This window comes from Zeus faber, assembly GCF_960531495.2.
Source record: "Zeus faber genome assembly, chromosome: 6".
In the NCBI taxonomy this organism is placed as follows: domain Eukaryota; kingdom Metazoa; phylum Chordata; class Actinopteri; order Zeiformes; family Zeidae; genus Zeus; species Zeus faber.
This window is the reverse complement of record NC_137201.1, coordinates 359,347-378,031: the sequence shown is the minus strand read 5'-3', so window position 1 is coordinate 378,031 and position 18,685 is coordinate 359,347. Positions and strand designations below refer to the sequence as shown.

Here is an 18,685-nt window from a genome sequence, read left to right as displayed (position 1 = left end):
GGGGTCACCCAGTATGCTCCTAGAAAAGTAAGATACTAGGATGGGTCAAAGGCAGAGAACTAATTTTGGTTTAAAGCCCAATTTTTTAATTGAATGTTCAACTAATGCTTTTAAGGGGTATTAAACACTCTCCCTCCTATTTTCCTCCACCATTTAGGAATGACCAGTCTTCTTGGTAGCGGTGTCTACACTGCTGCCTACCCACTCCACGATGTAAGTAGTTGTAACTGGACATATATTTTACATTAACACCTGCTCAAAATAAAAAAAATCGTTATATGACGATGACGAAAGGATGACAATGGTAGCACTATTCCTGAGTGTACATGGGTTTCTTTTAAATATATGTGTGACATTTTGTTTAAAAGTTTTAAGTTGGGCTCATATCTAACACAGCGCTGTTCATGGCCCGTATGTGAAATGGCCGCTTAATGAGATTATCAACTCCAAGCCATCTTTCCCATTTTTTTTTTTTTATTGCAGTCTGCATTCTCAAATGGGTTGTATCCATCTGCTCTATATTGAGCCTCTAAAATGCACACATATATGCACCGATCAGCCACAACATTAAAACCACCACTAATATTGTGTAGCTCCTCCTCGTTCCTCCAAAACAGCTCCCGTCGAGGCATGGGATCCACAAGATCTTCAAGATCCTGTGGTATCTGGCACCAAGATGTTCACAGCAGATCCTCTTAAGTCCTATAAATTGCGAGGTAGGGCCCCCATGGATCTTGCTTGTTGTTCCAGCACATCCCACTGATGCTCGATCGGATCTGAACCTAACCCGGCCATCTACATGTGGTAAAAGAAAATGTGATTTCTCAGACCAGGCCACCTTCTTGCATTGCCCCATGGTGCAGTTCTGACACTCACATGCCCATTGTAGGCCCTTTTGGCAGTGGACAGGGGTCAGCATGGGCACTCTGACGAGTATGCGGCTATGTAGCCTCATACGCAGCAAGCTGTGATGCACTCTGTGTTCCCTTTCTATCATATCCAGCATTAACCTTTTCAGCAATTTGTGCTACAGTAGCTCTTCTGTGGGATCAGACCAGCCAGGCTCGACTTAGCTCCCCATGCGCATCAATGAGCCTATGGGTGCCCATGACTCTGTCGCCGCTTTACCGGTTGTCAACTTTCGGTAGGTACTAACCACTGCATACCGGGAACACCCCACAAGAACTGTTGTTTTGGAGATGCTTTGACCCAGTCGTATATCCATCACAATTATGCCTTTGTCAAAGTCACTCAGATCTTTAGGTTTGCCCGTTTTTCCTGCTTCCAATACATCAACTTCAACAACTGAGTGTTCACTTGTGGCCTTATATCCACCCCCTCACTAGACAAGAAGAGCAATGTTATTCACTTCACCTGTCATTGGTTTTAATTTTGTGGCTGATTAGTGTAATTTACAGCTTAGAAAACAATTAATGATATGTATGTGAAAGCTGGCCATCACCTGACAATTAATAAGCCTGAATAACATTCAGATGTCACTGATCTTTCATTCTTTTAGGGAGATATTGATGGGGAGAATGCAGAGCCCAATGATAGGAAGGTAAGAAGGCATTGAGCAATGTAAGAAAAGCTTAAAGTTGACGCAAACTATCTGTGGCAGTTTCGCCGACCACAACACCAAGTGGTGTTTTCAGGGACCTCCGGTACAGAGACACAGACTCTGGGGTTTCAGACACACAGTTTATTGTAGCGAGTGGGCTAGATGGAATAAGGCCAGGAGCAGATGGACACGTGTCATGACAAGGGCTCCTATCCTGAGTGTGTTTGGGGATTGTGGTTTTACCTGTTGCTCCTTAGACCAACCAACGAACAACAGGCTTGCAGCCACCCTGATCCTGGGCCCCAGCTACCTTAGACCCAGGACAGGTGGGCCTGCTCAAACCACACCATCTCCACACCTTACCTATGTCCCGTCTAACCTATGTCAAAGAATAGCATTTTACACAATTATTTAGAAGTGTCATTGTTGCAGAAAATAAACTCAGTGTGGGTTGCATTAAGCAATTGGCAAAAGAATATGGTGTTATGTTTCCTTCTGTTTATACACTTTTTACTTCTTCTTACGCTGTTACTAAAATATTTTAGTGCTGCTTTCTTATCACTTTCCATCTTTTGGCTTTACCATCTCCATTATACCTCTGCCGACACTGATAAATATGATAAATGAATTCAGCTAAATTACTTCAAAGGTGTATTTTCTTGTCCCTTTAGGGCAGGGGTCATCAACTACATTTTTTCAAGGGCCAAAATTTTTCGAAGCAGACACTGTGGGGGCCAGACTTTCAAAGTAAAACCTAATGTATTCAGGCTAATTAGCCTATTATTGTTTAATATTTTCCACTTTCTTACAAAATGAATTATAATTTAATTAGCCTAAATCAGTGAGAACAGACTCCTAACACCTATACTGCAGCCAACCACAAGGGGGCGATCAAGATATTTTGGCGTCACTTTTGGGGAGCTGTCATGTCTACATCAATGGTTTTGATGCCATTATGCAGCGTCCTGAGTGGTGGGTGGAAAATGCTTACAGGTAGAAAAGCCTTTTAAATTGTTTGTCTGGTGAGCAAAAATGTCACTCTCACTGAGCCTAAAGCCGAAGGTTGACGTGGAAAACCGCAGCTCTTATGAGGAATGTTCAATATTGTGATGACGATATGACTTACGATAAATAAACAAATGTTTAAGTGTGCATATTAGCTATACAGTTCCTATGTCTTCCTGCTTTAATAGGTACACTGCTAACATAGACCCCAAACATTGACTAGCCTATGCCCACTAAATAAAGATATGAAATAAATTATTTTGAATATGCTTTTATTGAACAAATTGCACATGAATACACAACCAATTAAACAGACATTATAACTTTAAGATATTAAAGTTTAATTTCCCCTGCTCCCTTTAAAATATTTTTTTTCTAAACTCACAAAAACATCTCTTGAAATAAAATATTACCTCGGGAAAAACAACGTGAATTGTAGTGTTCTGATTGACCATGAACACAGCATCACTTACAAGTTTTCAGAGTTTCCATGAACGTAGCATCAGTTCCTGCTTTTGGAGCCCTTTCAGCTGGAGAGCCGTGTGTCGTCTTCTAACAGAGAGTGAGCCCACTAGTTAATAAATTGTCAATTGTGTAGTTCTCTCAGACAGATAAAAAAATAAAAATTGTATCTTTTATTTAATAAAAAAAAAAATTCTTATTCAAGTTTCAGGCTGTCTTTTGCCATGTGTTTAATGCGCATGTTCATATCGCGATGATGTTGAAAATACAATTTATCGGTTAGCACTACTAGATATCCTAAATACTGTAACACATTTTTTTCCTTCTCATATTGAGCAATTCATTAATAACCTGGGGGCTGGATGTGAAGCTTTGGCGGGCTTGATGTGGCATGTGGACCACCAGTTGACAATCACTGCTTTTGGGCTTCCTTACTACTGTTCAATTTCTCTGTCTCTGACACTTTTCTTTCTTTATCACTAGCAACATAACAACTTTATGTCCATTTATGAAAATAACTTACATTCGCAGTTCTTATTTACACTCTGTGTTTGTGAACAAAAAGCACAAAAGCAACTCACTCTGCAACTGGATTATGGACTTCCTTACTAACAGACACCAGGCTGTTAAATTGGGGAGTCTCTCCTCCTCCACTATCACCCTGAACACTGGCGTGCCGCAGGGTTGTGTGTTGAGCCCTCTGCTCTACAAACTCTTTACTCACGACTACGCCCCTGTTTATGGCTCCCATGCCATAATCAAGTTTGCAGATGACACCACTGTAGTGGGCCATCAGAGATGAGGATAAAACAGCATATAGGGATGAGGTTCAACATCTAACTACGTGGTGTAAATACAATAACCAAGAAGACCAAGGAGATCATTGTGGACTTCAGGAGAACCAGGAGCAGGGCACACACCGCCCTCCATATCAGCGGTGCTGAGGTGGAGCGTGTGTCTAGCTTTAAGTTCCTTGGGGTCCACATCACAGAAAATCTCTCTTGGTCCCTCAACTCCTCTAGTCTGGTGAAGAAGGCGCATCAGCGACTTCACTTCCTACGGACCCTTAAGAAAGCACAGCTTTGTCCTAGGATTCTATCGGACTTCTACCGCTGTACCACTGAGAGCATACTTTCAAACTGCATCTCTGTCTGGTACGGTAACTGCAACACTCCCGACCGCAAGGCACTACAAAGAGTAGTGAACTCTGCCCAAAGGACTATTGGCTGTATACTCCCCCCCATCCACAACACACACCATGACCGCTGTTTAAACAAAGCCAAATCCATTGTCAAGGATGACAACCACCCCAACCATGGACTTTTCACCCTTCTCCCATCTGGCAAGCGATACAGGAGCCTGCGCTCCCGCACCAGCAGGCTCAAGTACAGCTTCTTTCCAGAGGCTGTAACACTGTTGAATAAACCCCCACCCCCCCTCTAGTATTGGACATTTAAATGGCTACCTGCTCCCTGTTGTTACCTGCTTACCTGTTGCATCTCACTTTCTGCAATGTTCACCTGTTTACATTTACTGCCTTGCACTGTATAACTGTTTTAACTCACTACTGCACTGTTTCATCAACTGCCCTTGCACTGCTATCACCTAAAAAACTGCACAACTAACTATTGTACTTGTTTTATTTATTTTTTATTGTTAAATGTTTTTCAGATATTATATAAATATATAAATATTAACAAAAAAAAAACATACTTAGGGAGAGTATTTTTATATTCATCTGTTATTTATGGCATTTGCCAATACGCATATTTTACAGTATACAAAAAGAACGAAGAGGCTATCGGAAACGGTGGGAGCCATAAGATCGGGTTCCCTTCAAAGAGCTGTAATTTCCATCACTGCACGCCACTCCTCTCCCCTCCTAATTCTCCAATTCCTCACTTGGACAATACACATTATTTATTAGTTCATACTCTTTGTCTGTGTTAACGTGGCTTCCCAGGAAAACAAATTAAGTTTCGCAAGGGAAGGCATCTCCTTCACATGCTGCCTCGAGCTCCAGCTTGAGTCGGAATTCAAATTCGATTTTATTTGTTCCTGCGGGTTTGCAGGTGTTTCTGTGTCTTGCACAACGGGATAACCCACTGAAAGACAGAACAACATATAAGAAAACTCGCCCAGCCGGGTCCGACCAATCAACGCTAAAGAGGCTGATCGGGCAGACCCAGTACAGCTGCACCGCTACTGGTCAAAGTCAGCCCCGTCACCTGCAGACCATGGCTTAACCATGCCCCTTCATCTGCCACATACCCCCAACACCAGACCTTAGCCAGGGAGCCATCCGGCAGCAACCACCATCTGCGCCTCTGGCCCATCGATCACCTTGAACTTAAAGAACTCCGCAGTGAGAAACTACGGCTGATGTTCACCACTGGTCGGTCGACGCCCTCCACCTGCTGGGACAACACTGCCCCCAGCCCTCTGTCCTACACGTCGGTCTGCAAGCTGAAAGGAAGCTCCCACAGGGAGCTGATTTTACCCTCTCAAACGCCTGCTGGGACTTCTCCATCCAATGGACCAGATCTGATGTACCCTTTCGAGTTAAATCAGACAAAACCTTACCTGCTTGTTGGTCTAGGGACTTGAAGTGTTCATGATCGCAGCCGTTTTATCTATCTGGGGTCGGACCAGTCCTCCTTGGACTCTGGCAACAACCAACCAAGCCGTGCCTAACCAATCAAGGAGTTTATCAACCCGGGGAATCGGATATGCATCGAATTTCGACACCACGTTCATCTTTCGGTAGTCTGTCCAGAAGCGAACCAACCCATCGGGCCTACCTACTAGCACGATGGGACTACACCGGTCACTTGTAGACTCCTCTATCATCCTCATGTCCAGCATGGCCTTCAATTCTGCCAGCACGACTTTGCGTTTATGTTTGGGCAGGCGATACGGCCAGGAGAGGACTTTCACGCCCAGGGTTGTCTCCACATGGTGGTGAATGAGGGACATACGGCCTAGCAGTGGGGAGAAGGCTTCAGAAAACTGGCGTTGTAACGCGGCCCCGTCCGTGCTATGGCCCGACGAGATATGGGTACTGGAAATGGATCAGGGCGGGATCGGTTGTTTTTGGAATCTCTGGCCCCAACTCACCCCCCTCGATCACTGTGGTGGCCAGACACACAGACGCTCCCTCCTTCCTCTGCTTCAGGGGATTAAGGTGATAACCTTAACTGTAACGCCCCTGTCTGACCGCACAACCTCATAATCGACCTCCCAACCCGCCTTGTGACCATGAAGGGCACTTGCCACTTCACAAATTATTTAAAGCTGGACTTACGGAGAAACACTCACTTGCCTGAGCCGAGCCCCTTAGTCGTCACCTTGTCACTTGTCCTGTGACAAGTGCCCCAGTGTGTATATCTTTGCTCGCAGGTCCATAACATACTGAATTACATTCTTACTGGTGCTAGGCCCTTCCTCCCAGTTTTCCTTAATTAGGTCCAGTATCATCTGGGGTCTCCTGCAAAAGAGGAGTTTGAACGGAGAAAATCCTGTGGCAAACCTCCAGCACAGCAAACAACAGAGGGTCCAACCACCTATCCCAATTTTGGTTATACTCTTGAACAAACTTATGAATGTTCTTCAGCGTTGTTTTGAACTGTTCCACCAGACCATGTCTCTGGGGATGGTACACACTTGTCCGAATTGAGCAGACTTCCAACAGCACGTTAAGTTTCCGAAGTGTACGTGACATAAAGGAAGTCCCTTGGTCAGTCAGGATTTCCTTCGGAATCCCGACTTAGGTGATGACCTGAAACTGAGCCTGTGCCACACTTTTGGCCATAATACTGCGCAACAACCACCTCAACGACGTGGTTGTTGTAGATGGAGGATTGACATATTGGCACTCTGGACAATTTACGCACATCTACTCTAATGTCCGGCTAATAGAAGCGGGCCATTATGCGTTGCAGTGTTTTATCGTGTCCTGCCATTGGGTTATGGTGCGCCCTACATAGGGTATAGTGCTGCGACTGCTCCAGCGGAAAATCATAGGTGGAGGACCACCACTGGGACCAGCGAGGACCCCAGTAGTGGCTCCTCCGCTCCTGACCCCTTAGCAAACACTAACAACTCCTCAGTGTCACCGGGCACTTTGCAACACTCACATTTCCGTACTGACCGTGAGCGCACTCTCCCAGCCTCTCATTAAAGTGTCAAACTGCAGCCAATCGTTACCCAAAAGCACGGAGGGCGCCAGGCAGGAACTAACTGCAGCCTTCACCTTTTTCTTTTTTTTTTTCCGTTGGTAACGGATTTCAAGCCGCACAACGGGATACTTCTGAATATCCCCATGCACACACGCTGGCAAGGACACACTCTAGCCTGCAGTGGAGGCGGTCGCGCTGGTCCAACAGTTTGGCAAGTCGCTTCTGCAGCCAGCGGATTGGCTCCGGTGCGCCTTTCCTCCGGTGCCCTTCCCCTCCCAGATCTTCTTGACTATGCCACTTGTGGAAGTCTCTACACACATGTATGGGTTTAGGGAGGGAGACTGAGTCTTTCTGGCAGTGGGGCGCCGACATGGCATGAGTTTTATTAATAATCATCATTAATCCTCAATAAATAATCATAACAAAAAGGCTCGTTGGCAAAACAGGTACATAAAATCAATGGAATGATGAGTGTCTGTGGTTCCTTGGTCGTGCTCTGGTCCACAGGCATTTCTGCATCCTGCACCATGTGATCCTCACTGAAAGGCAGAACATATAAGAACACTCTCCCAGCCGGGTCCAACCAATCAGCGCTAAAGAGGCTGATCGGGCAGACCCGGTACAGCTGCGCCTCTACGGGGCGAAGCCAAGCACGTCACCTGTGGACAGTGGCTTAACCACACCCCCTCGTCTGCAACAGCTTGATATTTTTACTAGTCTGATACCGATCACTAGAGTTTCTGACCATCTCAAATCAAATGATTGCCGGTGTTGAGAGTGCGCTCTTAGCAATCCTTTAAACAAGAGATCTATTTTTGATGGTCTTAAGCTCTTGAAATTTGTCTGGGACTTCAAAATTCTAAAGTCCTTTGGCGTACACTTGGTGTGGCAGGTCTCCGGTGGTTGCAGGGTAGATATGGACCAGGAGGCATGTAGACGACAAACCGTTTATTCAAACAGAAAGTCAATGACATTTGTCTTTCCAGACAAACGTATTAATAATATCTCTAGGCTGCAGACTAGAGTGGGAGCCCAGCCTGGCTGTCAGGACAGAGAGAGAGAGGTGAAAAACACAGCAGCATTTAACAACTATGCTAATTACCTCAATCTCCTGCAGACGCGTCCACTTTTGGTTGCCAGTGCTGGCTCTCTCCACCTGTAGATGCCACCAAAACCACTCCCTACTGCCACATATGGCATAACAGTAACTTTAACTATTGCATGTTGGGTAGTATGAATGGATGTTTATACGCATTTGACAATAGGAAATTCATTCACTTTTTGGAGCCGCCATTTCCACTACTAATGTAGTGGGTGGGAACGGGACATAAAAGCTGGTATGGTAGACTACTAAGTTTGCAAAAGTTATATTTGGATCAGCAGGGTTGTATTGTTTCATCCCAGGGATGCTAAAAGACCATTTCTTTTACAAAAGTAATTGCTTATCAATTGTCGCAATAAAGTTCAATAACGCAATATTTGGGTTCGTTTTTTTTTCTGCCTTAAAGAACTAATTTACAGATACAGCGACTCATGCAGTTCACTTGTGAACATCTCATATAATACAATAGGAGACACTTGCACTTGACAACCGAATTGCATGTAACTCAGCCTAGGGATGGAAGTTCTTTGTAAATGTGAAGCTCATAATAATAGTACTTGGATAAATAAATCAACTCCAGTTGACATGTTTTTCTTGTTTTCTGTAAAGGATGCAATGAAAATTCAGAAATAAAGTATATGGAAATAAATTCTTGAATTTCTGCTGTTTTGTTTCTCTAGCTTTTGTATGAGGAGTGGGCGAGTTACAGCGTTTTCTACAAGTATCAACCCATTGGTCTTGTGAGGTGAGATGTCCTTATATGGCTATTTATATGGCATGTCATTTATCACCTCAATTTGGGGAGTTTGTTAATTTACTGGATTTGCTTTGTTTGAACTCCTTTCTAGGAAATACTTTGGAGAGAAGATTGGCCTGTATTTTGCCTGGCTTGGTCTGTATACTCAGATGCTTATTCCTGCATCTGTGGTAGGAGTTATTGTCTTTCTCTATGGCTGTGCTACTGTTGACGACAACATTCCGAGGTGTGCAGCACACAGACACACACACACACACACACACACACACACACACACACACACACACACACACACACACATACACGCACGCACGCACACACACACACACACACACACACACACACACACACACACACACACACACACACACACACACACACACACACACACACACACACATGCACGCACGCACGCACACACACACACACACACACACACACACACACACACACACACACACACACACACACACACACACTTCCAAAGCTGGACAGGTTGAGGTGTTGCCCTGTTTATTTTAAGGTATAGGGTTTTTGGGGAAATGCTTCATCTCATTAGATTAGATTAAATTCAATTCATTGTCATTGCACAGAGTACAAGGCCACAAAATGCACTTCACCCATCCTAGTAACTGATGTATCTAGGAGCAGTGGGCTGCCATATAGTGGTGCCCGGGAAGCAGTTAGGGGGTTAAGTATTTTGCTTAAGACACATCAGCAGGCTACCAGGAGGAGCTGGAAATTGTAATCTGTGGGGTTTTTTTGTTTTTTTTTTTGTATTTTTTAACCTGTGCTGTCAGCATGCTGGACATACAACACAGAGTATTTGTATGCCATTGCATCAAGGACAGAGTTAGTCTGCAAGTGGAGTGAAGTTCTCAACCTGCAATGCAACTCTTTATTAATTCTTAAATCATCAAGAACTGCTGCAATAACTCTGTCCTGTGGATGACCTTTAGATTGACAAGAGCACAGATTTTTGTTATAGAGAACCACCACCAACCCCCCTCTTTGGAGAACTATTTATCATGTTTGGGTCTATAAACAACTGATCACTACTCCAAGAGGGGAGAATCACCACGGGTGAGACAAATAAACAGAAACAAACAACATTTACACAAAAACATAAACATTGGATGACAAAATGTATTGAAAAACAGTGAATTAAGTCCAGGAAAACTGGAGCTACAACTGGTCACGTGGCCTCTATGACTAAATGAGGGGGGAAAGGAGAGGAATGCAACCAGGGTGGTGCTGGGGTGCACTCCAAGCAGGTGTGGTGGTGTGCGTGTGTGATGAGACCGCCTGTATGTGTTGTGTGTGTGTGTGTGTGTGTGTGTGTGTGTGTGTGTGTGTGTGTGTGTGTGTGTGTGTGCGTGTGCGTGTGTGTGTGTGTGTGTGTGTGTATGTGTGTGTGTACGATGTCCACCGGTGAGTGTACATGACTTATCCTCATTGGTACTGGTGTAGAAGGTCAGTATAATGTTGCGGCACCTCCAAGCAGCGCAAGGGCCCCGAAGCCCCCCGAACTCTGCAGCCTTGTAGACACCCTACGGCTGCAGGAAAGCCCCTAGGGTCTTCTGCAGCTACAGAAGACCCCCGTCCCCCAGAGAAGCCAGAGGGCCATGGAGCAACCCCCACGCCCAGCCCCGAGTAGCATGACCCAATCCTCGGGAGCATGAGGAGACCCCGCACCCCAGGGGCGCACACATACAACCAACCCCCAGGTGCAGGCACAAAACTCAGCCGCCGGCATAGAACCCGGCGACAGACCGACACCCCGCCAGAGCTGCCCGCCCCACAGGCGAGCTGGCAGGACCCCCATGCCCACCCGCGCCCCGCACAAGGGGGAGGTCCGCAGCCAACCAGACGCCCCACCCGGCGCAAGTGCCAAGTGCCCATACACATCGCAGCGTGTGCCCAGCGCGGGGCACCTCGATGCACCCCCCCGTCAATGCCGGCAGGTATACAGGCCTTCTGCCACCACCAGCACTCGGGGCGCCCGCTGCAGAGGCAAAAGTAGAACAGCCGGAAAGGGTAATCTTCCAATTGCTAGGTGACCTGCTCTACCTCCTGAGCCACTGCCCCCCATCCCTCTATATCCAGTACCAAAGTAGCAACAGGAACTTGTTTTTTGGCACATATAGCATCTGGACCTGACCGGCTGTTAGTTCACTCTTTTACTATCTCGTGTCTGGCAATATAGATGAGAGGCCTGGAAGTTCGAGGGTTCTGTGTGGTTGTCTTATCTGATCAAAGAATCGTTCACCACATCTCTCACTTCGGACAAACTGTGCATTACATTGCATTGCATTTATCAGACGCTTTTATCCAGAGCGACTTACAATTCTTCAAACACCGACGGACACAGCCATCAGGAGCAATTAGGGGTTAAGTGTCTTGCTCAAGGACACTACAGAATGCTTGCAGGAGGAGCCTGGGATCGAACCAGCAACCTTTAGATTACGAGACGACCAGCTCTACCTCCTGAGCTACCGTCCCCCCTGTAGGTGCTTCGGTCACACAAACTGCAGAATAATTTAATCATTCAATTGATGACAGTTTATGCCAATGCTTGTCGTTGTATTTGACCAAACATGGACAAACTGCATCAGTTAAGAGGTTCAGTGGTCACCATTCGAAGTTCACTGACAGACATAGATGAATACTTTGCAGGATAGTGGATAGCCTCAAAATTTACCCATCCATCCATCCATCCATCCATTTTCATGCCACTTATCCGGGTCCAGGTTGCGGAGGCAACAGGCTTAACAGGGTTGCCCAGAAGTCCTTTTCCCGAGTAATTTCCTCCAGCACTTCCTGGAGAATTCTGAGGCATCCCCATGTCAGCCAAGAGATATAATCCTTCCAGTTGCTCCTGGGTTGGCCCCGGGGTCTCCTCCCAGTTAGCCATGCCTGGTACACCTCAAAAGGGAGGCGCCAAGGGGGCATCTTTAAGAGATTCCCCGAACCACCTTAACTGGCTTCTCTAGATGCGGAGAGCAGTTGTTCTACTCTAAGGTCCTTCCGGATCGCTGAGCTCCTCAACCTATCTCTAAGGTTGAGCCCAGCCATTATGCGGAAGACCCTCAATTCGGCCACCTGTATCCGGGACCTTAATTCTTCTGCCATCATGTGCGCAACAAGTCCCCCCCTGTAGAACTATGGGATCACCAGGTAGAGCATTTTCCAGCATCCCCCCACAAAACAGTCAGAGTACTCTGCCCCCAACCCAAAGTCTCCTTGAGGCCACCCTCTCGTTCACCGTAACAAACTCCAAGCTAGTGGCTCCGAGCCTGGGCCTGGTAAGTATCCCCATCCCTGCCAGAGTCCAACTCTGGTCGAGAAGTTTGGTTGCAGAGCAGGGGCTGTGCATAGAGTCCGCTAATGTCCAGTTGGTACCTCTCAACCTCCTGCTTTGGCTCCTTCCCCTCCTCTGGCCAAACGTGCATGCCTAGGCCCACTCTACCTTTGCCTGCTGCCCACTGGGCATTGCACCGGCCCCTGATGATTTTCCCTGCGGTGGGTGGGCCCACAAGGCAGTGGCTGCCTGTTACTTTTTTTGGCCATGGAACCCAACATAGCCCGGGCAAGGTTCTTCCAGCCATTTTTGGATTTTGTCTCATAGGGTTATTTGAATATTTTATTGTCTGGCCTCTCATTTGAGGCCAATCTGCCGGCTGGTAGATCTGCCATCTGTTGTCTTCCTGTCTTCCTGCTGAGCCTTACTAATCATGAACAATTACGCAGGGGTCTGTGCATCCATTTTCCAAGGGTAAGCACCATTGAAAGCGTATCTCCCCTCCTATTCGCTATTGCCCGGCACCGGAACTGCTAAATTGCATATGGTCGAAGTCTGTTCAACTTCCCTTGTCGCAGTGAAGCTGTGAGCTCGTTGCTGGACGTAGCTCCACCCCCTGCAGCTGGATGAAGCTGAGCTCCATTTGAAATGCATTGCAGCCTATCACATTGCAGTGCATGTGCGCTGCCAGTGTGACCGTACCTTAAGAGAGACAGAGCCCCAGATGTTTTTTGGTACGCCTAAGATGTTTTCAAATTATAAAAACGCCCCTGGTCATAGGTAAGGCAATTTTTTTGTTGGGAATAGTTCTCTACGTGGTTGCAGTGTTAGCTTTTTCTCATCTCTTAAACTACTTATAAAAATGATTACAAATCAATATTCCGCCCATATGTATGTACGTAACTAGCCGTGTAGATAATGTGCAGCCAACAGGTCATCATCGCAAAATAACCCCCAACAGGGTGATCTGGCTGGCCTTATATAGGACCTGATTGCCAGTGATCATGCAAGTATTCAGATAGTCATAGAAATGGATTGCAGTTGTTATTTTGTGACTATGCCTAAGAGCTGTCGAATGAGCATTTACAGAATTAACCTGTTTTTGAATCAGAAGTCTCAGAAGCCAAGTATTAGTATGGCATGAAGAGTCCAACAAGAAATACCAAGCAAGCATTTTGGCATTTGATCAGGATCAAGCAAGGTAAAGAAATCACAGATGGAAAGGTTATCCAGGCACAGGCACAGGCACAGACACAAAGAGAAGAAAGAAATGGGAATGAGTGTGACGACAGCTACAGGAAGGAGCTCTAAATAGAAAGTTTGAGGGACAGAGTAAATGAGTTGTCATTTTGTAGGGGTCTGCTTTCCCTCCTCTGTCTGCTCTCCATCAACATCAGGAACTGGTGCCTGCATACAAACCCGCCTACATGCGCACATGGCCGCATACACACACACACACACACACACACACACACACACACACACACACACACATACACACACACGTGTGTCAATCAATCTCGTAACGCTACAGTTTTTTCTCCCTTTCCTCTTCTCAAAGCTCATTGATGCACAGTGAGTGAAGTAGTGCTGACAAGGCATAATGCAATGTCAGGCTGACTGTGATATGGCAGGGATGTACCAGAAGTCTTTCGAAAAACTTTCAAAAGACAATATCACACATTTAAAGACCTTTTTAGCTGCAGTAGTCTAGACGGTAGATGACAAAATGCCTAAACCAGAACTTGCGCTGTTTCCCTCATCAGGAACGGCCGCATTCTGTGGCTTTCTGTGGTATCAGTCCCTAGTCTGGGCCTCATCCCAACACATTCTGACCATCTCAAATGACTGCCAGTTACGAGAGCACGCTCTTAAGTGTTGGGGCGGGGCAGGTGACGGGGAAAAGCCAGCCCCGGATACGCATCAATTTTCGACACTGCGTTCACCTTTCGGTAGTCTACATAGAAGCAAACCGACCCATCCTGCCTGCACGACTTTGCGTTTATGTTCGGGCAGTGGATACAGCCAGGAGCATATTTTCACCCCCGGGGTTGTCTACACATGGTGGTGAATGAGGGACCTGTAGTCTGGCTGGGGGAAGAAGACATGATAAAACTGGCGTTGTTAGACGGACACATGCGTGCTCTGGACTGACGAGAGATGGTTACTGGAAAGGGCAGGAGTGGGATCAGTCATTTTTGGAACCTCGGGGAACCTATAACCGCGGTGGCCAGACACACAGAGGCTCCCTCCTTCCACTGCTTCACGAGGTTAAGGTGATGAATTAGAGTCAGCCCACCCCTGTCCAACCGCATGACTTCATAATATCCCCAACCCGCCATGTGACCATGAAGGCGAGTAATTTAGTGCTGGAGGTAGGGAGTAACACCTTGTCTCCCAGTGCAAATTGCCTGAGCCAAGCCCCCTGATATTCCCGAGCCTGGAGCAAATTCTCCCGTGACAAACACCCCAGCACATTTATCTTTGCTCACAGGTCCATAATATACCGAACTTTGTTCTCACTGGTGCTATGCCCTTCCTCCCAGTTTTCCTTTATTAGGTCCAGCACCCCCTGCCAAAGAGGAGTTCAAAGCTAGAAAATCCTGTGGAGGCCTGCAGAACCTCGCAGGCTCACCTGAGACTTTACCATGCCCCTTTATCATTTTAATATATTAAAATTTTGGTTCTGCGGCTGCGCATATCCGATCAGAGCGATCTTTTCTCCAAAAAAAGCAAATACAAACTCTAGATGAATTTAATTTACTCTGCTTCCTGCTGTTCAGCTGCAGAGCAGATCGCAGATTGCTCCTGAAAAAATCCAAACCACCAGCACAGTCCCGGTGCCGGTGGTGGGGAACCTCTGCACTAGAGGACATTAAGTCTGTGAGGGTTGCGTTTATTCCCCACTTTTATCGCCACATCTGTCAGATTATTGGACATTCTGGTCAAAGGCGAACTTTCCCTTGTAAATGCCAGAGGGGAGGGAAACATGCCGGTGTGCTTGTTCGTCTCCACCAACGTGGACACAACATTCCCGGGAATATTTCTCTGTAATGTGAGTTCAGTATTGCTCATCACATATAAATTGGTTTGCTAACATTAGCCAAAACATTTATCATCAGTTATTTATTCATAAAAAAATACACAATTGAATGACAATTTAATCATTTATATATTGTTAATTAATTTCATAATCAAATTTCAAATATTGTTCCTGCAGCCCTACTCCAGTTCCTTATTGTGCATAAAAAGTGTAGCAAAAGGGGGTGAATGTAAAAAACAAAACAGTTCCATTTAAGTGGTCCATATGGGTTCAGGTGACAGATTATTGTAGTTAACCTTGAAACAATGGGTTTCAAATATAAATTATACACATATACATATTATCTTCATCTGAAACATGATATTGAATCATCAGCGCCCAAATAACAACAAGGGCATCATATTTCCCTGGGCCGTTGGACTGGTTAATTCTACACTTGTTTAAACCATGGGACTGCTGGTATCCAGCAGTATTTTATTATTTCCTCCAAACATTGTCCAATTTTGGGTCAGCCGATCGACCATCAGACCTTGACGAATAAACAACTTTTGACTGTGATTCTGATCCAGCATGGAGATCTGCCATCCGAAGAACAACATCACCATGTGCCCTCTGTGTGACAAAGCCTGCAGCTACTGGAAACTGAGCACAGCTTGTGGGACAGCCAGGGCCAGCCATCTATTCGACAACCCTGCCACAGTCTTCTTTTCAATATTCATGGCTCTGTGGGGTAAGAGTGCAACACACACACACACACACACACACACACACACACACACACACACACACACACACACACACACACACACACACACACTCAACAAGTATATAATCAGAGACAAAAACACTAATACAGACACAGAGATCAGGGTGTGCTGGCCTCTCGGATTTACTCTGGGAAATAGCTGTTCATAGCACAACCAAGGCTTGGCTTCTGGGAAACTTCACTCTGCTGCAGCTCCACAATTTGCTTAAATGCAGTCCAATGGGGCAAATGTATATAAAAAAAAACATGTTAAATCACATTTTTGAAAACAGGAAACAGGACGCCCTTATCGGCCGCTTTATTTAAGCAGCCAATACTTCTTGCCCTAAATCTAAGAGTTGTTATTATTTTAACTATAATTATTCTTGGTATAACATACAAAGCTGTATGGTAGGCCACAAGAGCGGCAGATGCAGCCACTGCCATAGATTCAGCATGCACGCTTGCCACGGCACCAAGTTCCTGAGAATAATATGCAACAGGACGTAATTTATCTCAATGGGATTGCAACAATACAGCAGACATAAAACCATCCTTCTCATCCACTGTCAGAGTGAAAGGTCGCGTCATATCCGGTAAGCCCAAACATGGGGCAGATGTAAGACCTTGTTTAAGAGAAACAAAGCTTTCCTCCGCCTCAGGGCTCCAATCACCCTGATCCGACAATGACAACCCCTTCTCATGAGCCATTGTTAACAATGGTTGGGCAAGTATTGCATAATCCACAATCCAAGAGCGACAATAACCACAGCAACCTAAAAAAGACATCACCTGCCTTTTAGTCTTTGGTTTGGGTATTTTCAAAATGGCGGCAACTCTCGAGTTGCCTAGGGTGCGACCCTGCGATGAAATGTCATGACCAAGATAATGAACGTTCTCTTGTGCCAGTTGTAGTTTTGTTTTAGAAACCTTGTAACCATATTCAGCCAAATAGTTCAGGAGGGCCCGCGTATCTGCGATACATGATTCTTCATCCAACGAGCAAATCAGTAAATCATCTACATATTGGATCAATGTGCTGCCATTCGGAAATTCAAAAACAGCTAAATTCTCACCTAATGCAGCGGAGAACACTGCTGGGGACTCCGCATATCCTTGTGGCATGCAAGTCCATGTGTAACGTTTTCCTTGAAATCTACTGGGATGCTGAAGAAAGCATTTGCAAGGTCAATAACAGTGAAAATTTCTGATGTACCCGGGACTTGAGACAAAATCGTAGTGGGATTAGGGACAACAGGTGTTCTATGGTGAACAGTGTCATTTACAGAGCGCAAAACCTGAACAAAAAGCCATGAGACGCCATCCGCCTTCTTAACAGGCAGTATCGGCGTGTTGCATGGAGATCAGGGACACGGTACAACAATGCCTGCTTCTAAGAGTGATTCAAACACTGGCGTTATACCGTTATAAGGTGGATTGATAAGGAAACCACCAAACATCACTTTTTGGGCTATATTGACTCCCGGCATGATGCACCTGCCAATCTGTTATGCTAGCACATTTTGCAACCCAAGGGCCAATAGATTGCCAAGATGAATTTGATAATTTTGCTAACGACACATGCGGAAGGGAACCATAAACGTCATAGCAAGCATCCTGTGTAGGGGTCAATTGGACCGTTAATGCACAATATTGTGGTGAGCAGAGAATTCCTTTTCCTGTTAACAATTGACATGCATGACTTTCCCTAAACCATACCTTTTGAAATTTGTTTTTTTTCCCTTCACTGTTAATCCTTACAGTACAATATAGTTCTGAGGGATCCATAAAATCATAACCATACTTGCAATTGTTGTACCGTGTCACTCCCATGTTTGTCGACCATACATTTCGCCGGACCGATCTATTCCCTTCTCGGAGTGGTTTTTGCCCAGAACGCTCCCATTTAAGCGTGCAAAATAATCCGGGTAAGATAGAGAGAAAATAAAAACCAAGAGAAAAATAGAAAGGTTACTATTACACATACAGATTTTGTCTCTCCTAGTTATTTATAAAATAGGGGAAAATTTTGAAAAAGTACTAAAAATTAACCATAGATCTATCACACTATTATTTCGTCAGGGACTTATGTGTGTGGTGGTTTACCATGTCATGTACAACATTCATATACGCTTACTGTGTTTATGCATTCGCTTGTTTCATTGTGATTTTTCACAGCCAAGTAGCTAGCATACCTTTCTGAAAAAATCACTCAGAACTCATTGCATTCATACGTGTTCCAGAGTGATCCATCGGTTAGGCGTTCAAATGGTCCAGACCCCGATTGGATCACAATGGACTCATGTGAAAGTATTTTACTGATAATGGAGTAAATACAAAAGCAAACACAAACAAAAACAGTCTTGGAATATCTGAACAAACGATAGGAAGAGCAGTGAGCCAAACACACAATGGGCCGTTAAACTACAACTTCTCTCTAACTTATCCAAACTTCATCAGGCTAACTAAAAAGTACTGTACTACCAGTACCTCTAAAATAAAAATCTAGAAAACCCAAATAAGACTAATGA

At 45.4% G+C, this 18,685-nt stretch overlaps 1 protein-coding gene across 6 annotated transcripts in view; it reads left to right on the top strand.

The window, feature by feature from the left end:
• The window catches only part of ano1b (anoctamin 1, calcium activated chloride channel b), a 122,270-nt gene that overhangs the window by 71,756 nt on the left and 31,829 nt on the right, over positions 1-18,685 (top strand). For all 6 annotated transcript variants that reach the window (XR_013844201.1, XM_080002093.1, XM_080002094.1 and 3 more), the window contains 5 exons: positions 158-213; positions 1,520-1,561; positions 8,989-9,053; positions 9,157-9,291; positions 15,979-16,139. Coding sequence is in view for 5 of the 6 variants with exons in the window: in XM_080002093.1 (XP_079858219.1) it covers positions 158-213; positions 1,520-1,561; positions 8,989-9,053; positions 9,157-9,291; positions 15,979-16,139 (459 nt within the window). In the remaining variant the exon portion in view is untranslated. The remainder of the gene's footprint in view (positions 1-157; positions 214-1,519; positions 1,562-8,988; positions 9,054-9,156; positions 9,292-15,978; positions 16,140-18,685) is intronic.